The following is a 12,890-nucleotide window of genomic DNA, read 5'->3' as shown; positions in this document are numbered from 1 at the left end:
CTTTTTTTTTTTTATTGTGGTAAAACAGGCATAGCAGAGACCTTACCATCTTAACCATAGTAAGTGTATAGTTCAGGAGTATTAAGTATATTCACACTGTTGTGCAGAATGTTTCCATCTTGCAAAAGTGACACTTTGTACCCATTAAACAACTCCCCATCTCCCCCTCCCTGTAGCCCCTGGTCACCACAATTCCACTTCTATCTTTATGAATTTGACCATTCTAGGTACTTCATTTAAGTAGAATCATACAGTTTTTGTCCTTTTGTGTCTGGCCCATTTCACTTAGCATAACATCCTCAAGGTTCATCCACGCTGTAGCACGTTTTAGAAACTCCTTTCTTTATAAGGCTTTATAATACTCCATTGCATGTATATAGTACATTTTGTTTTTTCATTCATCTGTCAGTGAACATTTGGGCAGCTTCTACTTTTTGGCTTTTATGAATACTGCTACTATGAACATGGGTGTGCAAATATCTTCTTTTGGATTTGTACCCAGAAGTAGAATTGCTGAATCATATGGTAATCTAATTTTTAATTTTTTTTTTGAGGAACCACCATACTTTTATACACAGTGACTGCATCATTTTATATTCCCATCAACAGTGCACAAGGATTCCAAATCCTCACAGCTTAGCCAACACTTGTTACTTTCTGGGTTTGTTTGTTTTTTTAATAGTAGCCATCCCAGTGGGTATGAGGTGTCCTTTTTTTTCCCCTAATGCCTTGCTGTACATTTCTACAATGAACATAGAGTACACTTACTCTATGTTGAGGATAAAAGTATAGTACACTTACTCTATGTTGAGGATAAAAGTGTAGGAGTACACTTACTCTATGTTGAGGATAAAAGTGTTAAACACTGAAGTTAAAAAAGAAGTCTTATGGATGGATGAAACACTTGAATGTAAGACCCAAAACCATAAAACTCCTAGAAGAAAACACAGGCGGTAAGCTCCCTGACATCAGTCTTGGATTTGACACTAAAAACAAAGGCAACAAAAGCAAAAATAGACAAGTGGAACTACATCAAACTAAAAAAACCTTTGTAGGACAAAGGAAACCATCAATAAAATGAAAAGACAACCTGCTGAATGGGAGAAAATATTTGCAAATCATATATCTGATAAGGGGTTAGTATCCAAAATACATAAAGAACTTATATAACAAAGGAGAAACAAAAGCAAACAATCTGATTTTTAAAAAATGGGCAGAAAATCTGAATGGACACCTCTCCAAAGAGGACATCCAGATGGCCAACAGATAGATTAAAAGATGCTCAAGATCACTCATCATCAGGGAAATGCAAATCAAAACTACAATGAGGGGCACCTAGGTGGCTCAGTCAGTTAAGCATCTGCCTTCTGCTCAGGTCATGACCTCAGGGTCCTGGGATGGAGCCCCACACAGAGCTCCCTGCTCAGCAGGAAGTCTGCTTCTCCCTCTCCCCCCGCCACTCATTCTTTCTCTCCCTCTCTCTCTCTCTCCAAATACTTTAAAAAAAAAAAAAAAATGAGCTATCACTTCACACCTGTTAGAATGGCTATTATCAAAAAGACAAGAAATAACATAGCCAGGAAGTGGAGAAGAGGGAACCCGTGTGCACTGTTGGTAGGGATGTAAACTGGTACAGCTACTCTAGAAAACAGTATGGCAATTCCTCAAAAAATTAAAAATAGAATTACCATATGATGCAGCAATTCTACTTCAGGGCATTTATCCAAAGAAACCAAAAACACTAACTCAAAAAGATATATGCACCCCCATGTTCATTGCAGCTTTACTTACAATATGCATGATATGGAAACAACCTAAGTGTCCACTGATAGAGGAATGGATAAAGAACATGTGATTGATAGGTAGCTAGATACACAGAAAACTGAGTATTATTCAGCCATAAGAAAGAATGAAACTTGCCATCTGCCACAACATGGATGGTACTGAGGGCACTATGCTAAGTAAAGTAAAATAAGTCAGACAGAGAAAGAGAAATACCATATGATCTCACTTACATGTGAAAGATAATGGGGGTGTCATCTCCAGGAGGAATTTTTTTCCTTTTTTTTTTTTTATTGTGGTAAAATAGGCATAGCAGAGAACTTACCATCTTAACCATATTAAGTGTATAGTTCAGGAGTCTTAAGTATATTCACACTGTTGAAAAAAAACAAAAACAAAAAAACTTCAAAGATAAGAGAACAGATTGGTGGTTGCCAAAGGCTGGGAATTCAAGGTGTACGAAATAGGTAGAGAAAGATACAAACTTGTTGTTGTAAAATCAGTGAGTCATGGGGATGTAATGTGTAGCAAAGCAACTATTATTAATAAAACTGTGTTGCATATTTGAAAGTTGTTAAGAGAATAAATCTTAAAAGACCTCATAACAAGAAAAAAAATTCCTTAACTATATATGGTGACAGATATTAAGGAGACTTACTGTGGTGATAATTTCACAACATATAAATATCAAATTATGCTGATGTAATACTGTATGTCAACTATACCTCAATTAAAAAAAAAAAAGAAATCTTATGAGGAAAATAGGGTTGCACACGAGCTTGAAGAATGGATGCCATTTTTAAGACTGAAACAAACCACTGACTTCTCTTGTGTGTTCAGCTAAAGACACCATTCCTACACCCTTCAAGAATCTTACACCTGGTCAGCTGTAGCTGACACAATTCACGGGAGAAATGGCCATAATTCATAGGTAGCTAAAACAATTCCTGGGAGCACTTTCTTAAAGCACTTTATAAAAAGTGCTCCCAGATGCACAAAGAAGAAAAAAAAAATGTATATAAAGCTGTTGCCAGCTACTGTTGGTCATGAAAATCCCCAGCACCTGGGTAAACCCTGCTTCTTCCAAACCTTCCTACAAGCCTAAGAGCCCTTTCTCTGAGTTCTCCACTGGATTATCATTGGATACCCACTTTTCCCCTCCAGAGCCATAAAAGGTCTATACTCCAAAGTCACATAAAGGGAAAACAAGTTAATGCAGCAACTACTCCCCAAAAGGGGCAGGATTCTGCTCCTGTGTAATAGGCAAGCAAGGAAGATCTCCACAGAGCCTGTGACTCCCAGTATCTGGGCCACGGGCCACCCAGGCTCCATACTACCAGTTAGCTAGACAACACTTCTCACTGGAAGGGCTAAAATCTTCCAAAGGTGAAATCATTCTTTCTACTGTTCTTTACATAATGCTTCACTCCTTGGGGGTGAGGTCACCTACTCATTGTCATGACTTATTCATTAAGACAAAGGTGCAGGAACTAAAAACAAAATCCATCCAATCATATATTTCTCAGAAGAGAAATCCTGTTTTTCATTGTGTGAACATCTCCCTCTACCCCCTACTCTCCCTCACCTTCTCCTCTTGCATGTTCTCTTTTCTGGTTTCTTTCTGTTCCACAGAATAGGAGAAATGGCGACAGTAATATATGGAAGCCCAGGGAAGAGGTAAGGTGAGCAGCTGGGAGGAAGTACCCTCGATCCTAAGAAGCAGCTCTACTTAAATGGTACAAAAAGAGGGTCCAGATCCAGATCTGCTCTCTCTCCTTCGGGAACAGCCGACACCTAGAAAGCAGAGTCCAACTCAGGCGTCTTAACAAAGGATCCGCACTCTACATCTGGATTCCTGGCATGGCCCCAGAATCACATCTGCTCCCAGCCAAGTCCAACACTAAACTGTGAAGGGAGCTAAACTTTGGAACACAGTGCATGTGTCATTGACAAAGAGGTAACTTGATGGCCCAGGGACAGCCAAAACCTCCACCCACAGCTTCTAACAAGACCAGACACATTCTGGAGGGCAAACTATCAGAACCAACAGCCAAAATGGGCCACTTTCCAAACTTTGGGGAATGGGACAAGGAGAAACCTTACAACCCCAGGTGAAGGACACCAGGAAGTCATCAAGAGAAAAAGAAAGTAGCTTGAGAGGGGATAGAACTATGGGTATTCTACCCCCCCAACAATATTGCTGACATTAACCACCACCCAACTCTGAGCCTTCCTGGGCTGGATTTAGAACCTGAAATCTATTATCCACCAAGATTTGTTGTGTGTGTCATGGAAACAGACCAGAAGCAAGACGGGTTAGTGCAAGGAGAAGGATCTTTCCATTCATTTCAAAGTGGGTTGCCCTCTGTGGAACAGCGGCCTCAGAAGATCATAAGCACCCCCATCCCCAGTGATGACAGGGCACAGGGCTCCCAGCCCTGGCACTGGGGAGAAGGTAGGACCCAGGCCCTAAGTCTCCCTTCCACCTCTATGACTTTGTAATGCCATGTGCTTCTAAGTTAGCGAGATCAAGTCCCTGTTTGCTGTCCACTAACCCGCCAACTTCAGTCTCTGTTCCCAGACTTGGCAGGAATCGCTATGGAAGAAGGGAAGGAAAGCAGGAAGGAGAGAAGAGAGGAATACAGGCATTTCCGCTAATTACCTTTGAAATGCCCAGAGTAAAACAGATCTGGAGCCCTCAGAAAACCAGGTAGGGAGGCCAATGAAACAGCAAGGAATACAAAGTGAACGAGATGTCTTAAATAATTTCACGTTTGGCCATGTAAAAAAGCATTAGTCATACAGGTAATGAGATCTTACAGGGAGATGAGGATGTTAAGTACAACCATTCTGGACCTGGAGTGTCAATTACATTTCTAAATTGGCAATTAGACAAAGACAATCACCAAATAATGCTGAAAACAAAGCAAATTCCATCTTGCATTATTCTGAAGCTGTCCTTCCCCCCCCGCCACCTGACTCATCCAGCTCACAAACAGCTGCTCATCATGAACTAAATCCTTGCTAGCCACTGGTCAAGAGAGACTCAAACATCATCGTGTCACCAAATCAAGCCCCTCCCTTTGACCCAGACTTTCTCCCTAGCTTCTAATGAATTAACCAGAAAAAGCAGCAAAATGTATTTGCGCCTACTAGACTCCCACCCGGCCCCCAGCTAACCACCATAGAAAGGGCCTTCCCAACATATATGTGTGCTTGTGTTTAGAGGACTCAGTTCCTGCCCTCGGGGGGTTTGCAGTCAACTCAGACACCAGACATGAGCACACCCCATAAGAACATAACTGGTAAGTCACAACTGGGTCTTATTTTTCCCCTAGCACCAGCTCGGTTTCGGGCACATAGTACGTATGTACTTACCAGGTCATAAAAGCAAAATCAACAACAACAATCGTAACCATAACATTATCTGAGGACCTATTCTGTGCTAAGCCCTTCTTCATTCTGGCTGAAGATGCTTTTGGCTGGGAGTTTACTCCAGCTTCTACTCTTTGACAATGGAACGCCATAAACAGCACATCTCAAGGAAAAAGTCCCTGAGAATAGGAGCTGCAAACAACCGTGCTAAGGTGGCAAAAGGAGCTACTTTCCATTTCACCTGCCAGAATCCTTGAGAAGAACAGCTGGAGGGGGCACAGCACAGCCCCCGCCCCCACCCCCATCTCCCCCACACTCAGGATCTGTCTTGAGGCCAATCCTTTTAAGTTGACCCCTCCATTTGGGAAGGCCCACCCAGGCCCTTGCGGAAAATCAGGCTGGCAGTTTTGCTGCCCCCTGACTTCAAACACCCCGGAGGGAGTGGCCAGCAACTGGCTTCCTGGCGCATCACCACAGTGCAGCCCAGGCAACACCACGAGCCTTTAATTTTGCAAGAAGGTGGTTTGGCTGAGTTGCCATCCTGGACTTCGGGAAGCCTCACCCCTTGCAGTGTTGACCGACTGGCGAAAGGGAGAGCCCGCAAGTATGAGCCAGCAACACACACCACACCCTGTGCATCCACAGAACGCGGCTCTGGCCGCCACAACCCAAACCCAAACCAACAGTGCTTGTGGGTTCCTTGGGAGCAGGTACCCGAACGGTTGGCTGTAGCAGGAAGGGCCCAGACTGAACCACAGCAGCGCGGAGGGGCCTGAGCCACGTCTTCTCTACCTGGCTGTCCTGGCAACAGGGAATCTTCCTCGTCCTACCCCTCCCCTGCTGCTCTAGAGCTGGGAATTTCCATATTCAAAAACAGGCTTTTTTTTTTTTTTTCAGGGAGGCACTGACTGGAGGCTGAGGAGTGGCCCAGGTCCTTGCTCCTCAAAGTAGGGTCTGCACAGCAGAGGCACACCCGCCCATCTGGCCAGATGCGCAGAACCTCAGGCCTGACCCTGGGCCTTCCGAATCACAAGCTGCGTTTTAATGCTCCCCAGGTGATTCATATGCATATTAAGGTGTGAGAAGCCCGCGCCCCCCCTCCACCAGATCAACAGATGTTCTCTCCAGCCCTCGGAAGAAGAGCTCTGATATCCCAACTGAACACTCCTTGAGACTCCTACCCAGAATGCTAGGAACCCCCTGCCTCTGAGGCTGAGATTCCTTCCCTGTGTGCCCGGGGCCAGGATTCCACCCACTCAAGAGAAGCATTTCAAAAAAGGAGGCACTTTCAGTCGGTCTGCTCCCTGCCTCCCTGGCGGACGCAGAAAGGCTGTGGAATTTCAGAGCTCCTGCAAGAGGCCTGACCTTGCCTGACCCCTAGACACGTGTCCACGAAGGGCAGGATTCCCCGCAGGGTCCAGGAGCTGCAATGTCACTGCATAAACACAGCCCTCCCCACCACCCCCATCCCCCGCCAGGGGAGCCACAGAGGCAGCCCTCCAGGGGCTCCACCGCTCTGAAGGCCCGAGGTGGTGCTGGCTGCTGTGATTCACAGGTTAGCACGGCCACTGCCACCATGAGCTGGGACACCCCCGCTGCCCACTTTGGGCAAGAGGTCCTGCCACCACACTCCAGGGCCAGCCTGTTTCAACAGCACGCTTCTCTTGCCCTGGTGAGACTAGAGAGAGAGACCCAAAGCAAGCACTTACTCCCCACTACCAGGCACCCAGGGAATGTCCCTACCCAGGGAGGAGGACAAGTAGTAAGGCAAACAGGGGGCCCACTTGGCCTTACCCTTGGGATTCTTTCTGCCCCATGCCAAATGATAGGGCAGCTCTTCCTGTCCTCCTGGTGCATGTTGGACAAGTCCAGGCACACCTGGATACAGAGTCAGCCCAAGGCTTTAGGTCACCAGTGTCCTCTTAGGAAAGTCTACAAAATAGGGCTAGAGAGAGTAGCTACCCCACAGGGCTGTGCTCTACGACAACCCCCAATTTGCGGATGAGGAAACTGAGGCACGAAGCAGCAAAGTCCTTGCCCAAGGTCACAGGCTGACTCGGGTACGGCACAGCAGGCTCGACAGCTAAGCAAGTCTGCTCTATGGGAGCCCAGGTAAGCGCAGTTTCACCAATTTCTCTACTACAGGACGTCCCCAAGCCTGGGATGTGACTCTCCAAGGGGGCGCTCAGGTGTGCCATTGACTCACAACGTTTTTCACGAGGTAAAGGGCAAGTGCTCCACAGAACACACTTTGGGCAACACCGCTCTGAGGAGAGCTGGTGCTGGGTACAGAGAACCCTGGCCAGGAAACTGCGACATCATCAAGGGAACAGGTCTGTGAGCTCTGGACTGGGGTAACAGGGATGGACGTGGTCCCTTCTCAAAGGTATGACGCTGGCCGGCCCCTGCCCTCCTACCAAACTGTTCACATCTTCTCGGTCTACCGCTCCTGGAGCCAGACGGTGTCAACACTAGTCAACACTAGTCCACCAACGTCCCCACCACCCCAAGAGCAACCGTCAAAACACACAGCCTTCCCTGGCTGCCTCACCGCAATCCTCCAGGCCTGCAACAGCCAAGAGCCATGAACCCAAATTTCAGTCTGACCCTAAGCGGTTGCTGGACCCAAGGACAGGAGACTTCAGAGTCTAGAGGTTCCTTTTGGCTCAGAAAAGTTCTACTTGTTGTAGTCTGTGCCCCGCTGGGGCCAAAAACGTTCAAGGAATCGAGGAGAAAACAAACTCACCACTTTGTGGAGCTACTTACAGGAAGCCTGCTTAGTGCCAGGCATTTGCTGGGTACTATATACCCATTATTGCTACTCCTCATAAGCATCCTACAAAGTAAGCCTCATTATGCTCCTTTTACAGATGAAGAAATCAAGGCTTGATATGGCTGCCAGCCAAAGATGCCCTGCTACTAAGTGTGCAACCAAGGATTCGCACTCGGATCTGACTGCTGAGTCTCTACGATAAAGCGCGCATTTCCATGAAGAGAGCCAGGTAATGGGAAGCAAACGCCCTCTGCTCGAGGGAAGGTCTGCTGGAACTCCCCTGTGACTGGGACCTGAGAATTTCTCCAAGGCCACCCTAAGTGATCTGATCAGAGAGAATTAGCTGAAGGTCGTCCAGTGCAGGCAACCCCCAAGATGAGATGAGGCAGCAGGGCCAACCTAGAATCAAGAATTCTGAGGCACTGGAGCTCCAGCCCTGACTGGATGCGTCGGGCCAGACCCTGGGTAATTACCAAGCCATAACAGGATCTGATATTTATATTAGTCACGAACCTGACAGAGAAAACGTGTTGTTTTCTCAGACACAGCCATGGAGACAATAATTCATTATATGCAGACCAGGCTTGATCAAGCCCAAACTTCTACAGCGTGGATAGCTCAAACTGAGAGCAGGCTTGAGCCTATGCCTGGCCACATTCAGGTCCCCCAGCGAGCCACAGCTCCCTCAGAAAGCTGGCCTCAGTTTCCCCAGGCTAATCTGAAGAGAAGGAGACCGTGTGCTGGAAGAGGAGAAGGCGGGAATAGAGATGCAAAAGCACTCCAAGGCTGAATTCCTAAAGAATTTGCCAGAAAACTGCAAAACACATTCTGAGCTAGAAACTTTCCCCGTAGTTTCTCAACTCATTCCAACCACTGACACTGTATCACAGAGCAGGAAGGGGCATCAGAAGTCGCAGAATTCAATCTCCACATTTTAAACCCAAGGAAAAAGAGCCCAGAGATGCTAAATGACTTCTTCAAGGTCATGGCCTGATCCAGGCTGCCTGAGCTGCTCACTGTTCACTACAACTGGACTGGACCTCAAAACATCACAGCCTCGTGAACCCAGAGCTCTGACGAAACCCAACAGAGAAAAACAATAATGTGATAAAGTACGGCAAAGAACACGGGACTGGATGATTGTGCCCAAGTTCCCAACAGGGGGAAATGTGATTAGTTCTCTCATTTCCCGAATAAAGTCCACATTCCATTCTTTTCAAAACAGTAAAGTCACTCACCACTTGAGATTCAGAGGCCAAAGGTGCTAATGATGAGATGCCCCATGAGGCACACCCATAGTCCCAGCTTCCTTTGATCCAAAAAGATGGTGCCGTCCCAGAGGCCAAATACTTGTGATGTCAGGACACCCTGCGGAAATTTACCTCCCATGGAATTTCAGAAGCTAGAAACCAGCCCTCCACGAGACCCCAGCTCCTGTTCAAACCATCTTGGGACTGAATGAGGGTGAGGGTGAGCACATCTGAGAGCCGACAGAATTCTGTGCAAAAGCAGTCTCAGTTTGCTTGGGAAGCCTAGCGCTAAAATCATTATTCCAAACTTAGGACAAATGCGTTCTTTCATACGGCACCTCGACAACTACCAAATACTTGGAAAGTAAAAAGAATGAAGGACAAAAAACCATGATGGCAGTAAAAATACAGACCTCGGGGGTAGAAAGAAAAGCTCAGAAAAGGCCTAAGTTCCTATTAATGAGCTGGCCACACATGGTTCAAGTGAGCAAATCCAGGGGTAGTTATTAAGAGATTCTGGGCATGTTTTAAAGTCTACTCTAATGGCATCAAAAGCGACCTGACCTCATTCTCCATTGGACTCATAAGCTCCCAACCAACTGCAAGCATCTCTCGTCCCAGGTTGATTTTTTGTAGAAACTTCCAGTTATGTCAGCTCAGTCGGTCTCATAGCTACAAAATATAGCCTAATAGACAGGGATCATTTTTTCTAACGATCATTGCCAAAAACCGCTTTTCTTGAGAAGACTGACAGAAGTTATGCTTGGTCATCATTTTATGGAAGAGATTATGTGAACAATCCAAGTAGCATTTCATCACGGGGACTGCAGGGACATTCGTGGACCCCTAGGGAAAAAGCACGTGGAAGCAATGTTTAAAACCCTACGATCACAAAAACACCACAACTTATTTGGACTCACTGGAAAGTTTTCATTACGATCAAGAATGCCCAATTCCTTAAGGATGAGGAGGCTGTTAAAAATTGCACCCAAACCACTCAGTGGTTTTGAACATTTTAGATGCCCACGACCAGGAGCTATCCCTCCCCTAAGGGCAGACACAGACTCTCAGTAAAGGAAAACCACAAACGAAACTCCAGGACTCAAGACTAGGCGGAGGAGGAGATGAGCGAACATGTGATCAAGAAGGCTCCACGAACAAGCGGTTAAGAGGAAGGCTAAGGCAAGAAGCATGGTCTCGGGGTCTCACGGTTCTGACTTCGCTTAACCTGTTTGCTTCTCTGGAATGTGGGAGGTTTCCCACCTGGACAAGTAAGGCGAAACCTCTATGGCGGAGGAGGTAACTCCAAAGCTGGCTGGCCAACATCTGGAAGCCTCAGGAGAAGTGGGAGGAGGAGGAAGAGAGAGATGGCTTTTATTTTTCTCCCTTATTTCCAACACACCAGTATTTTCCAAAACACAAATGTGCTGCCGCAAAACACAGCTGAGCTGCAGCACGCAGCGCGGTGTATAATTAATGATCAGGAGAGAGAGCCTGAGTTCACCCTGTGCTTCACCAACAGCCCCTGGCTTCCCTACTTGCCATAGCAACTAAGGCGGCTGCTACAAGTTGTGGAGCCCTGTGGAAGTTTGAGGGGTCCTGGGATTAACTTTACTAGAAAAAGGTGTGACCATCCCAAGATCTGCCTCTACCCTGCGCCCTTCCCCTCTTCCCTTTGATCTCCCCTCCCTCCGAAAATGTTGGCGCTGTGAAGTCCCTTAGGATGGGAATTACTCAAACACAATGCAGCTCCGTCCCTCTTTTTTCCAGTTCTTTATTTTGCAGTTTTCTGTGAAAAACTGCCCCAGCCCTTCACCTTCAGCCAGTGGGGGGAGGAGGGGAAGGGGGACATCTCTAGGGACACGGCGACAGACCAGGCAGTCAGCCTAGCAACCATACTTAAGGTGTAGTGAGCCTCGGTGCTGGTGGGCGTCTCGGCGCCAGGAATAGCTTAAGCCGACATCCAGCCACCTCAAAAGCGCCTGGGAGGAGGCTCCGCGCGAAACCGCGGCCTCGGAGGCTCTCGCGCGGACCTCCTTGCTCCAGCTCCCCGCTGCTGGCGGCATTTCCGGGGACCTAAGGGGGGTGGCGTGGGGGCGAGAATACAGAGGCTGAAGAACTTGGGGTGGGGGTATGTTCCACGAGAATATCTACGGGATGGGGAGGAAGGTGACATCAGATGTGCGACCTCGCCACATTCCTAAAGTGGCAGCCTCCATGGGTTGCCTCCAAAACTGGGATGCATCTCCCCAACTTTCCCTCTTTGTCCCCGAGGGCCCCCCCCACTTCCTCTGGCCAGGTTCCTCCCCCGGGGTTCCCCAGTGCAGAAGATTTTCTCCCCTGCCCAAAGGGTTTCCCCTGCCGTCCGACTCCGCGAACTCGGCTCCCCAACAGGTTTCTGGAGTGCGGGCCGACGTGCTCCCGGTCTCCCACCACCAGAAGCCCGGCCGCGGCGGGCGAGGCGGGCGGCACACGCACCCGGAGGCCCCCCCGCGGCCTCGGGCCCCGCGTGCTCCGCTGTCCCTACCCCGCACCCCGGCCCCCGAGCGGCGCACGTCCCCGCGTCCGGCCCCAACTGCAGCCGCCGGCGATCCCACCATAAACAAGGGGACGGCACTGGGCGTCCGCGTCCCGGAGCGCACCGGTCGGGGGCAACTCCTCAGCCCCGCCGCGCCAAGCGGGGCGCGGGGAGAGCGGAGGGAAGGGCAGGCGGCGCGGGGAAGGCAGGCAGGGATGGAGGGCGGCCCGGCGCGGCGAGGAGCGAGGAGGTGGGCTGGCGCAGGGGGCTGGCGCAGGGGGCGGGCGCCCGGGGCGCGCGTTACCTTCGTCTTGCCCCCGCAGTGGCAGCAAACGGTCCACAGGTACTTGAGCGTCCGCCAGAGCAAGATGATGAAGAGGCCCCCGAAGAAAGTCACCATGGAGGAGGCCAGGAAAGCCCACCACATGCGCTGGCCCCGGCTGTCGCACGGCACCTCCATGGTCATCGGGATGATGAGCGCATCCATCTTGGGCTCGTGGACCGAGGACGAGGAGGAAGAGGAGGAGGAGGAAGAAGAGGAGGAGGAAGAGGAGGAGGAGGAGGACGCGTCTAGGCTGAGATGGTTCGCGTGGATATTGCTACTCATTCTAAGACTGCTGCCTCCGCCGCCGCCGCCGCCGCCGCTACTGCTGCTGCCGCCGCCGCCGCCGCCACCATTTGCCATAGCTAGCAACGGGCAGCCGGCGCAGGGGCTCGGGGGAGCTCCTCCCGCCGCCAGCGCCACCCCGAACACCCATCAACAGCCATATTGCTGCTACTGCTGCCGCCGCCGCCGCCGCGGAGCGCGGGGAGGGGGCGGGGAGGCGCCTGGGCTCCGGGTGCTGTGCGCGACCTGGCGGGGTGCGCCGAGATATATACGGCGGGCCGCCGCCGCCGCCGCCGCCGCCCGCCCTCCCCCCGGCCGCCCGCCCGCCCGGGGGGGGGGTGGAGAGGGGATGGAGCGCGCGGGCTGCTCCTCGCCCCGGCCCGCGCCCCGCTCGCCCGGGGCTGAGCCGGCCCCCAGCGCCGAGAGCCAGGGGGCGCCACGGGCCGCCAGCGCCCGGGGTCTGCACCGCCCCCGGGCCCGCCCCGGCTCTGCGCGCCGGCCCGCCGTGCGCCAAGCGAGTGCGCTGCGCTCCGGCCCGGGACCCTCCCCGGGCGCAGCCCGCGCCGCTCAACCGCCGCCCCTGGC

General features: G+C 50.3%; 1 protein-coding gene across 15 annotated transcripts in view; it reads right to left on the bottom strand.

Moving 5' to 3' along the window:
- Window positions 1-12,557, bottom strand: part of KCNMA1 (potassium calcium-activated channel subfamily M alpha 1) — a 746,792-nt gene extending 734,235 nt beyond the window's left edge. For 10 of the 15 annotated variants that reach the window (XM_073878751.1, XM_025850539.2, XM_073878752.1 and 7 more), the window contains exon 1: window positions 12,003-12,554. In XM_073878751.1, the coding sequence (XP_073734852.1) occupies window positions 12,003-12,383 (381 nt within the window). In that variant the 5' untranslated portion in view covers window positions 12,384-12,554. Of the gene's footprint in view, window positions 1-10,987; window positions 11,257-12,002 lie in introns of those variants that run through there. The other 5 variants (XR_012374213.1, XM_073878759.1, XM_073878761.1 and 2 more) reach the window with 2 other exon arrangements.
- Window positions 12,558-12,890: the final 333 nt, after the last annotated feature.

The sequence above is a fragment of the Callorhinus ursinus genome, unplaced genomic scaffold (assembly GCF_003265705.2).
Source record: "Callorhinus ursinus isolate GAN/ISIS: 27379988/994484 unplaced genomic scaffold, GSC_fseal_2.0 scaffold31, whole genome shotgun sequence".
NCBI lineage: Eukaryota > Metazoa > Chordata > Mammalia > Carnivora > Otariidae > Callorhinus > Callorhinus ursinus.
This window is presented reverse-complemented; position numbering and strand designations above follow the sequence as displayed.